This window comes from Salvelinus fontinalis, chromosome 3, assembly GCF_029448725.1.
Source record: "Salvelinus fontinalis isolate EN_2023a chromosome 3, ASM2944872v1, whole genome shotgun sequence".
In the NCBI taxonomy this organism is placed as follows: Eukaryota; Metazoa; Chordata; class Actinopteri; order Salmoniformes; family Salmonidae; genus Salvelinus; species Salvelinus fontinalis.
The window spans coordinates 33,626,857-33,649,882 of record NC_074667.1 but is presented as its reverse complement, the minus strand read 5'-3'; the positions used below and the strand labels follow the sequence as shown (position 1 = coordinate 33,649,882).

Below are 23,026 nucleotides of genomic sequence, written 5' to 3'. Positions count from 1 at the left end.
ATTCACCCAACTTATTGTGGGAAGCTTGTGGAAGGCTACCTAAAACATTTGACCGAAGTTAAACATTTTAAAGGCAATTCTACCAAATACTAATTGAGTGTATGTAAACTTCTGACCCACTGGAAATGTGATGAAAGAAATAAAATCTGAAATAAATCATTCTCTCTACTATTATTCTGACATTTCACATTCTTAAAATAAAGTGGTGATCCTAACTGACCTTAAGACAAGGAATTTTTACTAGGATTAAATGTCAGGAATTGTGAAAAACGGAGTTTACCTGATGGTCGTTAGCAAGTTGGGCACTACCCAAGCATGTCCAGAGTGCATAAAAGGAGATTACAGTGACTCAATCGTTATGTGAAATTTTACTGTGGTCATGACTCATGACTACCAGTGTTGCAGTAATATGGTCACCACTACAAACACACACACACTTTTGAACAGGTTTGTTCCCATAATCGTTGGAAATACCACAGCTCAGCTAGGCCCTTATCCCTAGTCCCCCACCCCAGGAACGATGCTTCATTTTGGACAATGAACTAACAAACAGTGGGTGACTCAGGACTTTGCACCTCTGGCCAAAGTCTCCCAGCATGGCCAGGCATCAGCTCATTGGAGCAACAACAGGCTTTAGGGGGATCACTTGCTGGCAGCTTATTGTCTGCCTGTTTGATGCATCATGCGGTGTAACGTTACCCCGTCACGTCATCACATGAACTAAAATAAACACAGGGGCTTTGTCTTTCCTAACCAAACCCCATGTTTGGACAGTGTCAGTCCCCTCTGTACCTTGAAGCCCAGTCTGATGTCAGAAGACAGCCATCTCTGCTACCTCACTGGCTCCTCTCTAAATACAGAAGGCTACATGCTCTTAGTCTTAGGGGATCCATCATACCCTCAGCTGCTGGGCAGGACTTTTGACAAAACCAAGCTAAAACCCTGAATCAGTTTATAAACCAGTTGAAAAGCTCTTCCTCAATGAAGAGATCGATTGAACCTCAAACTCGCCTAGTGGGCTGTTAGTATTAGGAAAAGTCTGCTTATGGACTATTTACAACCCACACTGATTGTCATTAACCCCTGATGTAAACTATATTTTTTGTTTGACCTATTTACAACACAGGGTGGCAGCAGCAGTTATGTGATAAACTTGGACAAATTGTTAGAGGTTAATTTAATAATTTAAGGAAGCATACACCCATTGATACATATACTAGATTTGTTGAGTTGATACAGAATGTCACTTTTAACATATGACATTCTTTCTAATGTGTCATTAGTCAATCAAGTAAACGAAGAGCATCTAATAGCTGTTAGCGGCTTCAAAATCAAAATGTATTATCGTAAGGTGCAAGAAATAACAGGTGGACAAAAGACATGATTTAAAGTGATTTATTGGACAGTGATCAGATTGTATAATAGCTGTAGCCTGTATTCAACCATTTACACACATTTGGCTTGGCAGTTGGCTTAAGGCAGCGTTTCCCAAACTCAGTCCTCGGGACCCCAAGTGGTGTATGTTGTGTTTTTTGCCCTAGCACTACACAGCTGATTCAAATAATCAACTAATCATCACGCTCTGGTCATTTGAATTAGCTGTGTAGTGTTACAGGCAAAAACCAAAACGTGCACCCCTTAGGGTCCCGAGGACAGTTTGAAAAACACTGACATAACCACTACTGATGAGCGGCAAACGTAATGCATCACGAAAGGAGGCCAGTTGAAAAGTGTCTCGAGCCTTTTGTAGAAGGTAGAGGCCAGTGAGTTTCCCTCTGTTCCCTTTTCTCCCCTTCCACTGTGGAGCTTCACCTGATCTGAATATGTAAGTGGGCGGGGCAAGCACACAGGACCGTGGATGGAGCCTGGAGATGATAGATGACTGCCGATAGGTGTTTTGACCATAGAAATAGAAGCGCTAGATTATCTCTTGTCTAGAGCTTGTATTTCTATCACTGAGACACGCTGAAGGAGCAGTGAGTTCGTTACTCCTGGTCCTTCTCTTCTCCGTGTGTGATGATGTGCACAAGGTTTTTGTAGTCTAGATTTCCTGCCACGTCTGGTGGGAAGGCTGCAAACATCTGCTCCATCTGTGAAAACCAGCGAGAAGATTTAGTGACTCAATCACTGACGTACACATCATGCACTTCACAACATTTTCGAAGCAACACGCAACATGTTTATGCATGAACTATGTTAAGTTACTGATTATGAGTGGCGATGAGTTGTTTATTTAAAATGGTTTGTCTGTTGTATTTCAATAGTTGAATTTACAATGGGTCAATGTGTACAATGTGTGTGTGGACAGTATATAGGTTATATTGCGTTTAGTGTAAATTGGTTGTGCTCTAACCTCTTCAGGAGAAAATCTGTCCGCTTGTGTTGTCAGCATCTCTGTCACACTGAAGACGAGCAAGAACAAGGCATTTAGGATTACATTAACCCTCTCCACAAAGCTGTAACCCTATAGACCCGTTTACACTAACACGAGTACTCACAAGTCCTTCCTCAGGACCCCTTTTCCTTCTGGGTCAAATACTTTAAAAGCATTGAGGATAGTCTCCTCTGGATCAGCGCCTACACAGAGAAAACGTCTAATTAGAACTAAGTCGATGGGAGGCAGACGTGGACAATATAAGAGTTCAACATACAAAATTCAGAGGGAAAATGTCATTCAAATTAGGATTCAGGCAACTCATCTGTTAAACGTTTGGGAGGAAGTGACACTGTTGCAAAATGTAGCACAAAGTACCGTTGCAAAATGTAGCACGACATTTAACCAACTGAATGCATCCCTTGTTTGCACACCTCACCTTTCAGCTTCTCCCCGAACATGGTGAGGAAGATGGTGAAGTTGACGGGGCCGGACGCCTCTTTCAGCATCTCATCTATCTCCTCCTGCTTCACGTTGAGCCGCCCTGTTACAGAGACATGGGTCAGTACCATTGCTTTCGTTATGGCCAGGTCGTTATTGTAAACGGGAATACATTCTTACTGACCAAATAGATAAATGATAGAATACATCTTCAACCCACCCAGTGCAGCAAAGGTGTCCCTCAGGTCATTTTTGTCAATGAATCCATCTCTGTTCTGGTCCATGATGGTGAATGCCTGTCAATATGGAGGTGAACACTTAATGGGAGACATGAAAACGACTCCAGTAACTAGAGTTTGTCTGTGTGTGTATGTGTTGGGAGGAGAGTGACAGTAAATCCCATGGGCTACAGTTGGAGCCACTCTGCATATCAAATCAGTCAATGTGCCGGTGTTTGGTCAAGTGGACCACGCGTTATCTCCATGCCAGAAATCGTTGTCCAAACGATCCCACCGATGCTCTTTGTCTGGAACATGGATCTCTGGACATTCCTTTTTTCTAAGCCTTTATTCTTAGTTACTGTATTCATACTATGTTACTCCCTGGGGTTTAAGAGTGGCATCCAGGCCAGGGCATATTTCCCATTCAATCCCCAGCCCTGCCTAATCACTGATGACATGGCCTGAATGCCTGGCCATGATTTAAAGAGCGACACCGCTCATACCACACGCCTGGAATTCATGATAAGGGCAGAGAGACAGGTGGAAAATGGACAACTCATGAAAGGTGATGAACAGAGGGATAGGTAAACCTACAGGCTTACAGAGATGCCTGATTCACACTACAGGGCCAAACTGAGCTGTATTAGGCGGCCTGGTTAAACATTCACCATAGTTGCTGGAACTGTGCTTGAAAGGACAATGTGAAAAGAAAATGTCTGAGCTAGCATAGTAGTTCGGGTTGGCCCGATAGTGTGATTCAATCTGAACAGTAGAGGCAGAATGGGTTGGGCACTAGGACGATGACAAACAAACCAGACCGAAAAGGGTGCAGTGTGATCGATGGACTGTCGTCATGGTAATAAGGGAAGAGACAGATTATTACCTCCTTGAACTCCTGGATCTGAGACTGCTCAAAAATCGAAAACACATTGGAGTTAGAGTCCGCTGACTTCTTCTTTGCCTTCTTGGGGGCCTTTGGAGAGAGGTGGAAAGGAGAGGTATATCCATAAAACATAGAGGGCTGGAGCAAAAGCCTGCACACACTGTGGTCTTCCAGGAGCAGATCTACCCAGATTTATACTAGCGTCAGTGTATCGACACAATACAACTGTTATGTTTGGGATAGAACGGTCTTTGCCAGGACCATGCCTTGAACTAACTAAACTAGATACTATGATTTAAGGCGTGATCACGCCCAACTTAAAATACTTTACATGTATGAAGGAAACATACTGGAAATACTGAACAGATAGAAAGTTAATTTTCTAGAACACTATCAAAGAAAATATGACATCTAACAGATTCCTTTATTGATTCGAACAGTTGTCATCATCATCCAAGCTACCATCGTCAATCGATCTAACTACACGTCTATCTACCTGTATAGCTGCTTCCTCTAAGGACTTAGCAGAGTTTTACATGAATAATTTCCTTTCCCCTACAACCACCCCCTTGACATAGCTGACAGTGTGAAATCATACAGTGGCATAGAACAGGACAGGCACTTACCATAGCTGGAGCTGGAGGAGATGGGTGATGAACAGAACAATGGGACTCCCAAAATGCAACTGAACAATGGAGAGTGCTTTGTCTGGCCTTATGTAGCCTACATGCACTCCATTCTACTGGACGATATAAATAAACCATGCCTTCTTTAGGAAGTGACAGGTAAATGACAACCCACACACAGGGGGACGCGCGCACACCCACACACACACACACAGAGAGAATAATCCCGATTGCCCTCTGCCCCAAAGTTCATTGTCAGCTCTCAGAGTGGAATAACAGTGGTTTAGAATAACAGGACCTTGCATGCTGAAGGTTAAGCTGACATATGGAATTGTTGGAAGGTCATACTATGGATCTTTTAGCTATTTGATTTTGAATTTTAGGACCCCTTTAGGTATAAAAATAAAATATTTTGATAAAATAGTGAATTTGTCCTTTAGGTAAAATACATTTTCATGAGAAGACCAATTTCCGGGATGTCTCATGGTCTGACAAACACTGCTCTAGCTCTGCCACCCTTCACTGCAGATGTGGAAGTGCGATATCGGCGGATGCAGTGGATTGAGACGCATCCGAACAGATATCTCTAGCTTAAACTGACGGACTCTAGGGGGGGTTTAAAGGAACCCAATCTCTCTTTCCTACCCCGAGAGAACATGGCATATTCCCCTCTCTCTCCTACCCTGCTTTAAAAGTGCTGCTGACAGTATGAGTGAGTGATGCCTCACAACCTCAAAGCAGACGTGATGCCGGTTCAATCCACAGCCCATATTGTGTGTGTGTGTGTACAGACATTTGAGTCATTTAACAGACACTCTTATCCAGAGTGACTTATAGTTTGTGCATTCATCTTCAGATAGCTAGGTGGTACAACCACATATCTCAGTCATAGTAAGTACATTTTTCTTCAATACAGTCGCTATCAGCAAATGCAGAACTAGTAAGGTGGGAGGTGGGGTGAGGAGGGTGTGCTGTGGGATTATTTAACATACTCTTTGAATAGGTAGGGTTTCAGATGTTTTCGGAAGATGGGCAGGGACTCTGCTGTCCTAGTTTCAGGGGGAAGCTGGTTCCACCATTGTGGTGCCAGGACAGAGAAGAGCTTGGACTGGGCTGAGTGGGAGCTGCCCTCCCTTAGGGGTGGGAGGGCCAAGACACCAGAGGTGGCAGAACAGAGTACTCGGTTGAGGTGTAGGATTTGGCAATAGCCTGAAGGTAGGGAGGGGCAGTTCCTCTTGCTGCTCCATAGGCAAGTACCATGATCTTGTAGTGGATGCGAGCTTCGACTGGAAGCCAGTGGAGTGTACAGAGGAGTGGAGTGACATGGGAGAGGTTGAACACCAGGCCGGCTGCAGCGTTCTGGATAAGTTTCAGGGGTTTGATGGCACAAACAGTGAGCCCAGCCAGGAGACAGTTGCAGTAGTCCAGATGGGGGATGACAAGTGCCTGGATTAGGATCTGTGCCGCTTCCTGTGTGAGGTAGGGTCGTACTCTACGATTTTTGTCTTGAGCAGATGGTTGGGGGGCCGCAACATAATTAAGCAATAAGGCCGAGGGCGTGTGGTACATGGCCAATATACCATGGCTAAGGGCTGTTCTAACACACGATGCAACGTGGAGTGCCTGGATACAGTCCTTAGCTGTTGTCTATTGGCCATATACCACAAACCCCTGAGGTGCCTTATTGCTATTATAAACTGGTTACCAACGTAATTAGCATATTACAAATAAATGTTTTGTCACACCCGTGGTATACGGTCTGATATACCACACCTGTCAGACAATCAGCATTCAGGGCTTGAATCACCAAGTATATAATTACAAATAATTTGTAGACTGCAAATTGACTGCAAGAAGCCCAAACATGTTTGACTAAAACATAATTATTTCAAACCTTGCTTACATTTGTATACAATCATGTGTCTATTATGCGTGGGAATACTTGGGAACTGATTTCTTACATTAAAATCCCTTGGAGCTCATTTCCTGGTGTTTTTACAGTCTTATAAGTCCAACAATGAAAATAATAAAACATTTAAATAAATGGTTTTGCTCAAAAAACCTGGGGGGCCAAATAAAACCGCCCTCGGGCCGCAAGTTGGGGGACCCTGTTGTAGATCATAAACCCGCAGGAGTGAGTCACTGCTTTGACATTCGCAGAGAACGACTGGGTGTTGTACAGAGTCACGCCAAGGTTCTTTGCACTCTAGACATAACTAGAGGAACTAAGAGCCAGCTGTTGAGTGGTTGTGGTTTTAGCGGAAGCATAGTCCCGATTACCTAGTAGGTTACACCCTTTTCACACCATCATGCTGACCCAAATTGTACTGTGCTGGTTCTGTAATCAGGCCAGCGCAGTACAGCTCGGCGAAAAAGGTTTTTGGCAGCTAGTAGCCTATCTACCTCTACTAGGCTACTACCACTACCTCTATGCTCTTCCATTTGTTAGATGTGTGTTTATGCCGTCATTACATGTTCATTTGTTTGTCTAAGGCCAATAAAACAATAATTTTAAAGATGAAAGGCAGTGTGGACATATATTAGCTTATTAAGCCATTATTTATAGCCCTGCCGCTGTCAGGAGTGTGACTGGCACGCTGGGTTAACAGTGGAGCAAGCCCAGTCACATCTCTCACATGCTTCTATACATATCACTCATTTACAGAGCCCACACTTCACTCAAGCGGTCATAGCTAGTTAACTCTCTTCACATAAATCTTTAACTGTTTTAGAGCATGCAACTTTGTATCATAAGCGTGTGTATTTTACATGTTTAAAAACAGCAGCCAAGGTAGCTGGAAAATCATGTCAATTTGTATTTTCTGTGAACAAACTCTTTAACGAGAGGAGACCAGGAAAGGAAGATGTTCAAAATCATTTGCACCCAGTTTCACATTCCAAACTCTGCAGCGCAACATTAGCTGGGTTCCAATACTTAAGTGTGACCCTGTTGAGACGGAGAACAGCGCCTTACAATGTGTCAATTAGAGTTCACAAGTCACCCAGTACCACTCCTGTCAGATCCTGTCATGCTGGCAAGGGAAAGTGCTAAAGTGCCAATCAGTGAATAGGGTGTTAGGGCCAGGGCAGGGGCAGAATCTCCCAACATTGTCTGGGTGGGGGGCTTGTCTATATAAAGGTCCTGATGTGCTGAAAGCCTTCTTCACCTCATCATTGTCAATCTTCTCACTTTCAGCCAGGTGTTTAACAACTAGTCAATGTCTAAGTAGCATATGTCACTTCTGCCATAATCTCTGTCCCTTCACAGCATGGAAGGAGTCTCTAGTAACTTGTTAATTTGAGGTCGAAAAGTCAGATAGGTAGCCTGGCGGTTAGAGGTATTGGGCCAGTAAGCAAACGGTTTGTGGGTCGAATGCCTGAGCCGACAAGGCACTTAACCCTAACTTCTCCATGGTCACCGTTGATAATGGCTGATCACCTGGCTGTGAACTCATTCTCTGAGGGTGTCTCAGAGGGAGTGGAATATGCAAAAAAACACATTTCCATTTCACACCTGTACAGGTTACTCACATGTACATACAGTGAAACAGAACTGTATAAGCTCCCCCTAATTTAGACCATTACAGCTGTCTACATCTAAACTTTAAAGCAACATGTATGAAGATTACATTTCAGGTTTGTATGCCCCTCACTCACCCACCCCTCTCAGATGAACAATTGTTCCTGGGCAGGCAGGCAGCTGTCTTTCTCCTCAGAGTTATTCCCAGTTTAAGACACAAATAGCCGCTGCTGCTCTGCATGCCAGTGGCTCTAGAATGGAATGGCGTCACAGTGAGGCTGGGGCAGCTAGTGAATACCAAATGTGCATTGTTACCCTAACATACTGGACATGAACACACACACACAAAATCTATTTCTCCCTCTTTCTTACACAATCGCTCTTTCTCGCACGATTCCACATAGGCCACACAGGATATACGCCAGCAATTAAAGACAGTGGTTATGTTTAATATTGTGACAAAACTCTACAGGGAAAGCTAGTACATCTTTTGTTAGCATTTGTAAGACATCAATATCTTCATATCGAGCACAGGGCGACATGTTCCTCGTCTAAACGGAATCCGCCAAATGCACATATCTAAAGTTAAGCTCACATCTGTGCATCACTGGTATTTTGGTCCAGCAAAGTTTCTGAAATCTGAAACAGTAGAAGGCTGGACTTACGTAGCAGATGGTAAATTGATAAGCAAGTCTGAAATTAAAATCGATTTACAACCCTGTTCACTCCCACCCTGATGCTGAGTAAAACAAAAAATGTCTGCTTCTGTGTATAGAGGATGTGAGCAAAAGCTTTCTTATTGCACATGTAAGCCAATCTGTTCCAAAAGCATTTGCTACATGACCTTTCAGTGCTACACTGAATTTGGTTGAATAGAAATAAATAAATAAAAATGAGATTTTTTTTTTTATGTCAAGAATAAGTAAATCAAAAGTAAGTAGATATATTAAAGTATAAAGAGTAGGCTTATGTGACTGAAAATACCATATTTGTTCTTTCTGCACGAGAGGTGTTTAGCAGTAGGAAAATGTCGCTCATAATAGCTCAGGAGGATTTGAAAGAAAATGGAAATTGAAGGCTAACTAAAACATGTAGCTTTCTTTCTTTAATCGCTCATGCTCCAGTGTCAAATCGCATGTAGTTCACTGAAATGAAGTTGAAGATCATAGGATATGTATTTTCCATTCTCATTTAAGTACATCCATGCCTTAAGAATCAGTTAATCAAAGAACATGATTTTCTTCACCGATCAATCACAAACAACAATTTGGAGGGTATACACAAGGTAAGGGGAGATTGGGGTAAAAAAAGAAATATTCAAGTAGTGGGTTGTAAGCTTAATGATTTCTCAAGCCGCATGTAAGTTTGCTTTTGCGTGTGGAAGTGCATTACACAAGATGGGACCAGGGCAAAATGCTCACTTGATAAAGGACGTTTTTAAAAGAATAATATTCATTTGACATTCAAGAGGACACACAACAATCACTTTTCTCTTTAACAAAAATAGACGTGGCTTTTCCAGCCTTGAGGTTCCCTTTCAGTATCTATAAAAAGTCAGGCTCAGTCTGAAATGGCATCCTAATCTTTATAAAAAGTGTACTACTTTTTACAAAAGTAGTGCACTATATTTGGAGTAGGGTGCAATTTCGGACTAAACCTAAGTCTGCCTATTTACAGTGTCAAATAGCATCGTGATGATTTATAAAGGCCCGAGAGCCAGCTGGTGCTGGGGATTGTGGGTAGCGCAGTTTTAGTGTGTCAGCTGTAGTCATCTAGCTCAGGGATGGACTAATACTAGAAGGCCGCTGTGTGTGTGTAGACTTTATTCCATATCATCTCTAACACACACACCTAATTACACTTGATGTAAATCAAAGACTAGGATTAGTTGATTATTTGAATGAGGTGTGTTCGTGCTGGGCTGTAACAAAAGACTGCACACACTGCATCCCTAGGAGATGCCCACCACTGATCTAGCTGATATGCACAGGGTGAGAGCAAATCCAGGAGAACATTTAGTTGTGTTTCTAAACTCTGAAGCCTCATCTGTAAGTGCTGTTTCCAGGATTTAATTTTGCAGATATTCCAAGCGTTTTTGTCAGTGTTTGTGACAAATGTTATGTTTTGGTCCTTGCTGACTTTAAATGTTGGATACTTTTTTTTATTTGTTAATGTATATCAACATTATTATTATTTTTTTATTATTTATTCTAGTAAAAACCCATACACAGGACATTCAGCATCGACAGTAGGTCATCAACGCTTTAGCTGCTTTTCCTATTGGGCTCTCTAGGTGATGCAGTATTCTGACCCCGCTCCTCTTCCCTAACCCTGGTAAGAACTGAGTGATGTGCTGTGCTGGGGATGTCACTCTTCTGATTGATGTAGCGCTGCTGTCACTCAAACAGATGACTGATCCCACACCTGTACAGAAAGATCAGAGACAAATAGGGTCAGGTGATAAGGTTAGAGTAAAGGTTAGTGTTAGGACATAGGCAAACCCACTATCCAGTATACACTTCCACACTATTCCCCCAGGGGGCAGCAGCAATCTCATCCAGGCGCTGAGTGCACATCAGGTGCTGCCAATTGAGGTGATCAGTCAGAGTGCCAGCTTGGAGAGCTGTGTGGCTGCGGCCTTTCGTTTGGTTTTGAATCTTGTTTGGGCATGCTTGTTTGCACTTTCCTTTTTCGCCTCCACCGAAAACAAATAATAATCCGCTTGGACTGGCCGACCAAGAGGTCGAGAGAGACAGAGCTGAACATTCAACATCTAGGCGCATACACTGATTTCTCACATAAATGCACACATTCATTCAGGTTACAGACCGGTTAACTAGGCCTAAGACCCCTAACGAGTGTAACAATATCCATAGGCTAGTAATTGGTTCCGTAACAATATCACTGGAATAGGAACGTCTTATTGAAAAATACATTTAAGTGAGTCAGCATATCCATAGAAACTATTTTTTAAAAGACAGAGCATGGGACCATAGGCCTTTGATCAAAAGTAATGCACCTCTATACCACTCAAGTTATGTCCTGTAATGTGGGCAAGGGAAGTACATAGGACTCTGGGAAGTATTCTGTACATAGTCTACAGTCTCACCTTGTTGACAGTGGTGAGGGGCGTGCGACCGGAGCTAGTGTGGAGTCTCTGACGAACTCCAGGCTGCTGCTCCTCGAACCCCCGGCCGGGTGACCTCTCCCTCCTCACGTCCCGGTCCATCAGCTTCCCTGGGGAGCGGTCAAGGCGTAGGTCACCCCCCATGGCCCTTCCTGGAGACCTGGCCAGACGGGGGTCCATCATCATCCTACCACTGGGAGACTTCTCCCTCTCCACTGAGTGCGGCGGGCGGCCGGGCGACTTATCGCGGCGGAACTCGGTGCGGGCCTCGCGGTAGCGGCGCGGCGTGCCTGGGTCACTGTGCAACGCGGGGCTGGCCGCCAGGCGCTTGGTGATGTGCTCGTTGTAGGAAGGCGGCCCACGCTTGTTGGGGCTGCGGACGGAAAGGGGGTGGAGAGACCCATTTTGGAGATGGAGAGGAACCACATGACAAAGATCACAGGGTAAACATTTTGTTAGACCATCAAAGATGGTGTCAAGAAAGCATTGCATAGTGTACTGCTGGGGTCATGGGAGGGGAACTATCTGTATGAACAAGAACCATGGAAGAGCAACTTATGCATCCAGCTTGCAGAAGTGATTGGTACAAAGTGGTCAATTAAATATACACTGATTATACCAAACATTAGGAACATCTTCCTAATATTGAGTTGCAGACCTTTGCTCTCAGAACAGTCTTAATTTATCAGGGAATGGACTACACGGTGTCGAAAGCGGTTCACAAGGGATGCCTTTCCATGTTGACTCCAATAGAACCCACAGTTGTGTGAAGTTGGCTGGATGTCCGTTGGGTGGTGGACCATACTTGATACGCACAGGAAACTGTTGAGCGTGAATAAACCCAGCAGCATTGCAGTTCTTGACACAAACCAGTGCACCTGGCACCTACTACCATACCCCGGTTCAAAGGCACTTAAATATTTTGTCTTGCCCATTCACCCTCTGAATGGCCCACACACACCCAATCCATGTCTCAATTGTCTCAAGGCTTAAAAAGCTTTAACTTATCTACTCCCCTTCATCTACACTGATTGAAGTGGATTTAACAAGTGACATCAATAAGGGATCGTAGCTTTCACCTGGATTCACCCAGTCAGTCTGTCATGGAAAAAGCAGCTGTTCTTAACGTCAGTGTAAATGCATATTAAGCTTATGTCAATCAAAACTACGGCTAGTGTAATACCCTCAATAGCTCTGTAAAATTAAATAATGACTGCAGCGAGCAACGGCTTTGGATGTGGAGAAAGCAATTCTCATTGAAATCCCTGGAGATAATGCAGACAGGTAATTTGTTAGCCACACTCTGTCACAGTAGGAGACTAGAATGAGCAAGTGCAACGGAGAAAAATGAGACATGGCTGACTGCACATTTGGTTCCACCAATGGATAGCGAGCTAAAGAGATTGCGTCATATCGTCACCATGTTAGCTCCAGAAGTCACATCTCCAATTCTATAGTCCACAGAGGATCATGGATTCAGTGATATGAAAATTGTAGCTGGTCTTTTTCCATCCGTGACCTGCACAGAGGTGGCACACCTACACTTTATTTAGCATTCTAATCAACACTCATTTTTCAGCCCTAAATTGCACAGAGAGAGTACAACACTTTTCCATGTATGGATAACGGCTGAATGAGGGTTGACAAATTACATTTGGGATGGCTTTTTCGAATTCGGTCTTTGTACTGTATTTTTGATGAAGATGAGAAAAAATAGCAATGAACCCTCTCTACTGTTCTTTAAACATCATAAAGCACTATATGGTACGGTGGTCAAATCAGCTAACTCTAAACACACAGTCACTGCAATATTATGTACATTAATGCAGGTGCTTGATTGGTTGATATAGGAAGTCTCAGAAAATACAAGAAGTGTCCATACTTTATTTTAAATATTTTATTATAACATCACACAGGGGCCATTTTGAATAAAAATTGCCTTACTTAGGCTTTGTTACAAATAAAAAATGAAATCTTCCTCCTGCAAAGAACAGAGGCTAGTATTAATCCAGGTCTCAGATGGTGTAGCAGATGGAACACCATCACCAGATAGTTCACCAGTTATGTACGCTAACCTATGCCACCTGTTTGCCAAACTATATCAACTGTTTGCCAAACTATATCAACTGTATGCCAACCTATGCCACCTGTATGCCACCTGTACGCCAACCTATGCCACCTGTACGCCAACCTATGCCACCTGTACGCCAACCTATGCCACCTGTACGCCAACCTATGCCACCTGTACGCCAACCTATGCCACCTGTACGCCAACCTATGCCACCTGTACGCCAACCTATGCCACCTGTACGCCAACCTATGCCACCTGTACGCCAACCTATGCCACCTGTACGCCAACCTATGCCACCTGTACGCCAACCTATGCCACCTGCATGCCAACCTACTGTATGTCATTTGTATGCCAACCCATGCAGCAAGTGTGCCACCTGTGAGAAGCTCCACACCATCATCGTGCACTTCAGTGATTCCTGGTGGAATTTAAACAATGGGTGAAATTAGAGAGAAGGGAAGTCACACTGTAACCATGACCCGGCCCAATCCTGCCTCCACTAACCAGCTCAGCCAACAGAAGGTGCAGTGACAGAATGAAGAATCCCCATTGTTGCTCCAAATCCCGGAAGAAAGAGCCATATTAACGTACCTGCGTCCAGTGCCATTCCTCTGCAGCTCCCCCTCCTGTCCCAGGTTGCCCTTACAGCAGATGACCCGGAGCTTGTTCTGGTAGGACGATGCCAGGTAAATGGCTCCGGAGGAGATGGCTGGGCCCAGGTAGCGCGGGTTGGGGATGTCCAGGTGAGCGTACGAGTGGGCCCTGACCAAGACACAATACACCCCATTGATTTCTTACAATGTTATGTTAACTAGCTCAGGGTTGCAGTTAAGTAAAGGATCAGTGAGGTGATCTTACCCTAGAGCAGAGTGGCCCTGGACCTCGATCACATCCAACGAGTTGAAGTAGGTCACAAACAGGTAGGGTTCTCTGTAGGCTGATATGGAGAGGTGCACTGTGTTACAAGCCCCTATATATTTCTTATTATAACACTTTTCTAGATGGCAATTCTACAATGCTTTCGTTTGGATCCCTGCGAGATGATAGTTTCAGATGTAAAATGATTTTGACTTACCAAACGAGAGAGGCAGACGGCTCCATTTGATGTCCTCACTTCGACTCCTGCGGCCGTATGCGTCCACAAACACCCCGAACTCTGGATAAGGAATCATCACAATAGAAATAAGTGATACTGCTGGTGTGCATTGCAAACTATGTTGACATTTTTAGCAGTCATCAGAGCATGGCTACACTACTCAGTCATTACATAATCATAAAGACAGCACAGGCACTCTCCCTCTCTCACACACGCCATCTCTCCTGCACACGCACCAGGGTTTCCTTTAAACAGTAAAAAACGGCTTCTGGACGATAAAAAAAAGGAAGAAAAGCCGAAAAAAAGTCGGCTTTTCTAAATTCATTGATGGATATACCAGTCGATGGAAATACATTTGACCGGACATGTGTATCGGCCTATAAGTTCATTTGCATAATTTAGTGGAATTAAATGAGCGCGTAGTCATTATTTATATTATTACACGTACGCAGCCTACAGATACAGAGCCTAGCTTGAGCGGATAATCTGTCAGCGGATGAGCTGCTGCTACAGCTCCTCAAACAGCTAGTTAAATTTGTTTCGGGAGTGAAACGCGCTTTTATAATGTAAGACCAATCATTGCGCAACAATTCGAAAGGCAAAGGCGTGTTAAAAACAGTTTTGATGGCCATGATTAAAAACAGTTATGATGGCCATGATTAAAAACAGTTATGATGGCCATGATTAAAAACAGTTATGATGGCCATGATTAAAAACAGCCACTCTTTTATTTCTCAACTGGTAATTGAAGCGCGCTTCCTTTCGCCATTCAAGTGCATTGGAAACAGGAAGCAGGCTTCCGCGCATCACTTTGCAATGAGCTGGAGGCAGTATGCACTTGAAAACATACTTCATTGGTTGAAAATTAACATTTTTACTTCATATTATGAGGCATGTTTTACCTTGCTTCAAAGTAGCCTAGCCAAAATCCGACCATAAAACTTTGAGGCAATTATTTTATTGAGACTTCCATATTCCATTGAAACCAGTAACATATTTCTCTCATGTTGTATTGCTTTTCAAATCAACTTACTTTCATTGTCCAGTAGCCAAAGGCACAATCCTAGTCATATTAGCAACCAATACTAGTGTTTGCATCTTTAGATCTCCTCCCTTTCTAAATTGCTAACGGATATTTTCATTTCTATCACATTAAACCACTCACATCATGTGCAGTGCATTTTTGTCAGTGTTTTCCCGCTAATTGCATTATAGAACAAACAGTCGCACATAGTCTACTGCCTTGTGTGCATTGCTACGCTTATAATGTGAAAAAATAATAGTTCATCAACATTTCAAGCTAAACATTCTGATCGGTTGGATCAGCCTACTTGGTTTTTAATATTTGTTTTATATAGCCCAGGCCAACTGCTGTTCGTTACTCGTCTTGTTGTCTGAGGAACAGTAAACGTGGACAGTTATTCTGACATCTTCAAAGTGCGCATCAGAATTAAGTAGGAAGGACACACGTCGTTGCATCCTCGAGTTGCATGTTCTGTTAAGATGAACTACCATACTCTAAATGTGATTTCTGTCATTCTGAGCACCTAATCAGGTTATGCAGCCAATGCATATGGGCCCGGTGAATTTCTCAAATATCCGGCACCACATTCTCCTAACGGAAAGACAAAGACGCACGCACGCACGCACACGGCCTATAGAAGTGTGTATGAAACATGTCTGACCGTGGAAGCAGAGCAGGTACTCGTCTTTCTGCGGTGCCTGGGTGACCTGGATGATGGAGATGGGGAAACTGTGGGAGGAGGCCGCAAAGATGGCCGAGGCCAACGTCACATCGTTCTTATCCAGGAACTCTGCAAGAGAGAGGTCCCCAAACCAATCAATCAACCAATTATACAAAAAAAGAACCAGGTAATCTCTCCCTGTTTCAGTCTGTTTGGTGCCTAATGAAAAACACCCTAGTTATCCCGAGATAACAGTGTACCTTGAACATGTTGTATCCTGTGTGATGAGTTGCTGACCTACCTTCCAGCACGTACTGCTTCATCTCCATCTCGTAGAACTTGTTGGTGCCGATGATGATGCTGTAGCCTGTGAAGTGGATACAGCTGCAGGGCTCTGACGTCTCAATCTCTTTCCTGATGCAGAACTTATTGAGGCTGTCGTTGTAGCGCAGGATGGTGATCTTGTTGGGCATGGCGGCACAGATACACGTGCCATTCTCAATCTGCACAAGGGCCAATAACAACACAGTCGGGACAACGATCACTCCAGAAATACGGCATAATCAGTTGTGTCCACAGTTTCAAGGAAGGCACAGACAACATGAAACGGTGCTTGAATAATTTGCTATGATTGAAACAAAGTTTTACCCCAGAAAACAACATCGTCCTATTTCGATAAGGTGAAAAATCCACGAAGAAAAGTTAAGAATCGCAAATCCGTGGCTCACCTTGCCAGAGGAGAAGAGGTGGCATCCCTTGACGGTCTCAAAGATGTATGGGCTGAGATCTGGCTGGGCCGGGAGATGGGACTGAGACAGAGACTGCTTCACCTTCTTGATCTCCACCAGACACAGGGCCCGCTCCTCTCCTGGACGGGAGATGGTACAGATATCAGCAACAAACACATACAGTACCAACTGCATCCTCCATCCAATAGAACACATTTGTGATCAGTTTCATCAGTTATTGCACTACACTAACACGATTCAGAATCGCAGTACTGCTAAACTGCAAGTACTGTAGCGGAGATGATTCAGTGAACTACACTCACATGCTGAGTAACTTGCCTGTTTATTTAAGCTTTATTTAAGCAGGCCAGCCAGCTAAGGACACATTCTGAGACCTGAAGACAGATTTTAACTCCCAGAGCCCATGCTTTCTATCAGGCTTTAGCTTGGGGAGCTAACACAAATCTGCAAGCCAGGTTTGATACTCGCATATTCCTGATATTGGAAATGGGGTCTATTTTTTCAAGACCATGTTTCCAGTAGCTCACAAAGCTAAAGCCTATAATAGTAGGCAGAGTTTGTCCACAATACTGACCAGTAATTATGAGCAGCTTGTCGTGCTCCTTGATAATCTGGATCTGGAAGACGGAGGCCAGGCCGGGGATGTGAGTCAGGCTGTTCTTAATGACGTTCAGGGCATACAGACCCTCCTCAGAGCCAACCAACACTATCTATGGCGGGGGAGAGAGAAAGCCAATGTGAAACTTCAGGTAAGATTTAAATCAATTCCCAATCACTTACCCAGTTCCCTGGGTAAGTTTCCTGGTTCTGTATGCATAGTGAAGCACAATCCTGCATAAAACTCGCACACGTACCTGGTCGGTGAGGGGCAGGGTACAGTTAATGTCCAGTCGATCGTCTCCTTCCAGCTTCAGCAGAGAGTTACCCAACAGTTTCTGTCATCGGAGAGGGAGAGGAACACAGGCCAGGTCAGGAATCGTGACGTGTAAACCTAACCTTGCATTTTACCAAGACAAAGCCCCCAGTATCTACTAATGTCAATGCAGGAAGTTGTGAGGGTCATAAAGCCTACAGTATACAGTGGATGTGACAGAGGCAAGTGGTTTGCAGGGGTGAAGCAGGTGACAACATGGGGATGGATATGGGCAATTGGGGGTGGGTTTGCAATAACTATAACGATTTTACTTATGTAGCACGTTCCAATTTCCATACAACATTTCACGCAAGAAAAGAAAAACAGGAAGATATCAAAATGGTACACCAGACAAACCAATTGATCGACCAATCAATCTATCAATTGTATCGCAGGGCTGCATGGGCGGATGTGGCGTATATGACTCTGGACGTGCATGCATGACGCCGGCGGACAAAGCTGCACAGCAGTGTCGTCTCACATACATGCACTGCATGGGTGCTGCATTGTGTGGGTATGTGGCTGCTCTTCAGGGTCGAGAGAGCGTGTGCTTGCACTGTACGTGTGACTGACATGTTGAATGTGTAGTGTGTGTGCATGGGTATGTATACAGTAAGTGTGTTTACTGCATGCTCTGTCAATCAAAGCATACGCTTGGGCCCAAGCATAAGGCAGAGGCTCGTGCAGCTCTTTACCTGGACCAGTGGGGAGAGGTTCTTCTGTCTTTTAGGAACAGCTGTCTACAGTGTGGTCAACAACACCCCAGTGTATTTTACACATACAGCATGTGTAAAATATGTATTCACGCATAAAATCATTGACAACATCCACAAACACAGACGGTAGAGGAACAACATGCAGACAAAGAGAGAGGGAAAGGGGTGGGAAGGGGAGAGAAAGAGATACTATTGAGTGGGAGAACACCCTATTCTCTCGGCAAACACCAAGAAAGTCTTGCTCTCTCATGTTTGAGTGTGGGTTCCATCTGTAAACTAGTAGGAGAACTCCGGCAGAGACCTCGAAAGTAACAACACTTCAAATATCAACCCGACTAGAGATTGAAGACGGCTTTCGAGATATGCACACAAGCACGTCCACTCACCGCGTCAGCCTCCAACTTGTCCTTGGAGCCCCTGCTGCCGGCTACGACTGACTCCAGGACAGCCACCCAGCGCTGCTTGTCTGGGAAGCTGGGAGCCATGAAGTACAGGGACTGGCCGGGCCAACAGGTGGTGTGTGGGTGAGACTCCAGCTTCAGGATGTACGGGGTGTCTGCACACAGACAGAAGCAAGATAAGAGAGTGAAGGGACAGAGACTACAGATCACATTCAAATACAAAACAGCGGCAGGCTCAGCAGTTTAGCTACTTGACGACTGTGCAATTACTCCTGCAAAGAGTCATCAAATAGGATCAGTTTAGGTAGTTTTGCACAAGTTAGGATGTAGGGAGAGGTCAGGTGTTCATTAACTTAGTGTGTTCCAGATGGTGTTTTCTGGGAAACAGAAGTTCTACTCTGATCTCCAAGTGCATTAGGCAGGTGGATCCCAGTGCTCGACTTGGGCAGGAGCTCACCGGAGCTGAGTACCGGCACCTCAAAATGTTCTACTGCTTGAGCTCCTGTTCCTCTTATAGAATATTAGCTCACAAGTATTGTGGCGCTCCTGCACCTAAATATAAACAGTACCGGCACAAAACGAGTACCAGCACTTTTGTCTGTCCAAGACAAACACCGGTGGACTCTAATCTACATGTGTACAGTATCTATAAGTGCATTGTACCCGACTTGGCCGTGTTGATGAGCTCCGAGGCGCCCACTGCTCCGTGGATGGTCACCTCTCCATCAGGAAGACACAGCTCAAACTCCTCCTCTGGCTTCAGAGAGTCTGGAAACACACCAGAAGTACATTTACTAGGGCCACTGTAGCAAAACGTTATGCAACGCTACCAGGCCAGCTACAAGTCCAGGTAGAACCCTCTCTGTTTCAGACTGTTGCCTATTGAATATGATCCAGGAGGCCACGGGTCATGAAAACACTGCCAAAACAGTCTGGTGAAAGAAAAAGGCGAGTTAAGTCAAGGAGCAGTACCTTCTCTGGGTTCAGCGTCGAAGATGGACACCTTGGTCCCGTCCAGCACCACGTACTTCCTCTCCCAGCCCTGCTGGCCACGCTTGGAGTTCCTGCAGAGACACACACCTTACAATTCAGAGGTGTTACATTTCCCCTGTCAAGGGGTCTACCCAGTGCTCGTGCCCAAGACAGATGAAAAGGAGGAGGAAGACGTTTCATTTTCAAACCACTTTCCAACAAATTCTCAAAGTGTTCTACATAAAGCAAGGTAAGGTAGGTAAAAAACAGTAGAATGTCCATAATAAAGACGCTACTGTGAGAACACAGACCTGGGTTGTTTCATCCATCCCTCCAGGCGAACGTGGCCAGTGGCCTCTTTGAGCTGCAGGGCAGGGGAGCTGGCCTTCTCCCGACACAACGCCTCTGAGAAGTGGGTGGCGTACTCCGCCGGCAGGCCGCACGTGGCAGGGAGGCAGGGCGAGCACTTGGGGTGGCAGAGGGTGTTGCACTCTACAGAAGACCAGGGAGAGAGAGAAGGAAATACATGTATTGTGGAGGAGTGATTTTCTTCAGTTATGTTGGCTGAAAACAAGTACTCTATTGCATTGCATCTTCATACCTGTACACGAGTGTCGGGAATAATAAAAAAATGTATTCAACATAATGACCACAAGAAAGGGAAGTTTGGTTGAAAGAAATAGTTGAAACACGGTTAATGAACATAATGCAGTGGTCTGGGACATTGCTCATGAGCGCAACAGCAGTGCTATGGTGGCAGAGAAAGAAAGGCAGTAAAGCCCATTAGGACTACTAACCTAGGCAGGTGGCGGCCTGGCGTCCAAAGTGCACGGTGTCCAGGCAAACAGAACACTTGGTGGCCCTCATGTTGAGTCCCACGGTGAAGCGATGGGGGATGTTGTGGTGCATCCTCTCCTTCACGCGACGCCCGTACTCTACAACAACAGAGTGACAATGAGTGAAAACTAGAATGACTGAGTTTTGCAGCATGCACATAGTTTGCGTATTGTTTGTGTCACTTAAAAGCTCCTGACAAGAGAAAGCAAAAATGTTTTGACAGCAAGACAAAGAGAGTACTATATGAGGCATAGGAATTAATTTCCTGCACGTGCATATTTTTCGGTTCTAGCGACATAACCATGGTTATGAGTCGATTCATGCAAATGACAATGGGTTTATGTACTTTTAACTATAGTATTTGTAAAAGAGATGGTTTCAGATCTACTTCACTTTGCAGAAAGAAAGGCTGGTCAAAGGACACACTTTATTTTCCAGTCAAAAGTGCTGCTGGGGGTCTAGTCCAGGAGGGGGTGGGTCTTAACAACTGTAAACCAGAAGTCCTGAACCGCAACCCCGTCTTTGCTTTTTGAGGGCGTTCGGCACAGATTTCAATATAACTTAATGGCGGTTACATTTGCCAAGAACCAACCCCACATTGTTTACCAACTGGCATGGAGCCTTTCCTGAGAGCCTTCTCAAGCACTCTCTATTTTTGCCTCCATACTGTTGCCTACTAAATACTAATACTTTAGAGACACTTGTTCCTTCAGTCAATAACCCTCCCAGCATCACATGCATCTCAGATGCAGACTAGTGTTGTAAATGTGCCCCATGAACCAGTTGAAGGGAGGGGGTTGATCCCGCTCTCCGTAGCCAATGTGAGTAAGACCTTTAAACAGATCGACGTTCACAAGGCCGCAGGGCAAGACGGATTACCAAGACGCCATAGATCCACAGATGACGCAATCTCTAATGCACTTTCCCACCTGGACAAAAGGAACACGTACTGTACGTGAGAATGTGGTTCGTTGACTACAGCTCAGCGTTCAACACTCCAAGCTCATCACTAAACTAAGGACCCTGGGATTAAACACCTCCCTCTGCAATTGGATACTGGACTTTGAAGGGCTGCCCCCAGGTGGTGAGGGTAAGCAACAACACATCCACCACACTGACCCTCAACACGGGGGCCCCCAGGGGTGTGTGCTTAGCCCTCTCCTGTACTTCACGTTCACCCACAACTACATTGCCGCACACTGGTACCTAACAACGACACAACGGTGGCAGGCCTGATCACCGACGATGAGACAGCCTACAGGGAGGAGGTTAGAGACCTAGCAATGTGGTGCCAGGACAAAAACCTTGCCCTCAACATCTGCAAGACAAAAAAAGCAGATAGTGGACTAGCGGAAACGGAGAGCGAACACGCCCCCATTCCCATCGACGGGGCTGGAGTGGAGACAGCTTCAAGTTCCTCGGAGTCCACATCACTAAGGACTCATGGTACAAACACACCAACACAGTCGTGAAGAGGGCACGACAAAGCCTCTTCCACCTCAAGAGGCTGAAAAGATGGGCCCTTAGATCCTCAAAAAGTTCTACAGCTGCACCACTGAGAGCATCTTGACTGGCTGCTGCTCGGCATCCGACCGCAAGGCGCTACAGAAGGTAGCGGGCTGAGCTACCTGGGCTGAGCTTCCTGGCATCCATGACCTCTATACCATGCGGTGTCAGAGGAAGGGCCTAAAAATTGTCAAAGACTGCTGCCACCCAAGTTGAAGTCTGTTCTCTCTGCTATCTCACAGCAAGCGGTACCGGAGCACCAAGTCTGGGAGCAAAAAGGCTCCTGAACCGCTTCTAACCTAAAGCCTGTTGAACAGTTAATTAGACAGCTACCCAGACGTTCTGCTTTTTACCCCCTTTCTACATGTACATAGTTCTTCAATCAATCAATCACCAAACCAACACGAACATTTGAAGTCGGAAGTTTACATACACCTTAGCCAAATACATTTAAACTCAGTTTTTCACAATTCATGACATTTAATCCTAGTAAAAATTGTCTTAGGTCAGTTAGGATCACCACTTCATGTTAAGAATGTGAAATGTCAGAATAATCGTAGAGAATGATTTATTTCAGCTTTTATTTCCTTCATCACATTCCCAGTGGGTCAGAAGTTTACATGCTACCAAATACTAATTGAGTCTATTGCGTTTAAATTATTTAACATGTTTAACACAAATGTGTCGGATAGCCTTCCACAAGCTTCTCAGAATAAGTTGGGTGAATTTTGGCCCATTCCTCCTTACAGAGCTGGTGTAACTGAGTCAGGTTTGTAGGCCTCCTTGCTCGCACATGCTTTTTCAGTTCTGCCCACACATTTCATGTCTTGAGATGTTGCTTCAATATATCCACATAATTTTCCTCCTCATGATGCCATCAATTTTGTG

General features: G+C 44.7%; 2 protein-coding genes across 6 annotated transcripts in view; both read right to left on the bottom strand.

Moving 5' to 3' along the window:
• Window positions 1–1,379: 1,379 nt before the first annotated feature.
• On the bottom strand, window positions 1,380–4,635 carry LOC129834577 (myosin regulatory light chain 2, ventricular/cardiac muscle isoform). The gene is made up of 7 exons (XM_055899693.1): window positions 4,546–4,635; window positions 3,920–4,009; window positions 3,036–3,111; window positions 2,814–2,918; window positions 2,499–2,577; window positions 2,354–2,402; window positions 1,380–2,090 (listed from the first exon to the last, which is right to left on the bottom strand). The coding sequence occupies exons 1-7, from the start codon at window positions 4,546–4,548 to the stop codon at window positions 1,986–1,988; spliced, it is 507 nt and encodes a 168-aa protein (XP_055755668.1). The 5' UTR covers window positions 4,549–4,635; the 3' UTR covers window positions 1,380–1,985.
• Window positions 4,636–8,493: 3,858 nt separating this feature from the next.
• cita (citron rho-interacting serine/threonine kinase a) overlaps window positions 8,494–23,026 on the bottom strand; it is a 52,255-nt gene continuing 37,722 nt past the window's right edge. For 3 of the 5 annotated variants that reach the window (XM_055912983.1, XM_055912999.1, XM_055912990.1), the window contains 16 exons: window positions 20,593–20,730; window positions 20,107–20,287; window positions 19,796–19,887; window positions 19,487–19,591; window positions 18,809–18,978; window positions 18,402–18,446; window positions 17,648–17,728; window positions 17,368–17,503; window positions 16,773–16,912; window positions 16,346–16,547; window positions 16,045–16,173; window positions 14,339–14,419; window positions 14,122–14,200; window positions 13,855–14,025; window positions 11,175–11,565; window positions 8,494–10,489 (listed from right to left, as the gene is read on the bottom strand). In XM_055912983.1, the coding sequence (XP_055768958.1) occupies window positions 10,466–10,489; window positions 11,175–11,565; window positions 13,855–14,025; window positions 14,122–14,200; window positions 14,339–14,419; window positions 16,045–16,173; window positions 16,346–16,547; window positions 16,773–16,912; window positions 17,368–17,503; window positions 17,648–17,728; window positions 18,402–18,446; window positions 18,809–18,978; window positions 19,487–19,591; window positions 19,796–19,887; window positions 20,107–20,287; window positions 20,593–20,730 (2,165 nt within the window). In that variant the 3' untranslated portion in view covers window positions 8,494–10,465. The remainder of the gene's footprint in view (window positions 10,490–11,174; window positions 11,566–13,854; window positions 14,026–14,121; window positions 14,201–14,338; window positions 14,420–16,044; window positions 16,174–16,345; window positions 16,548–16,772; window positions 16,913–17,367; window positions 17,504–17,647; window positions 17,729–18,401; window positions 18,447–18,808; window positions 18,979–19,486; window positions 19,592–19,795; window positions 19,888–20,106; window positions 20,288–20,592; window positions 20,731–23,026) is intronic. The other 2 variants (XM_055913007.1, XM_055913014.1) reach the window with 1 other exon arrangement.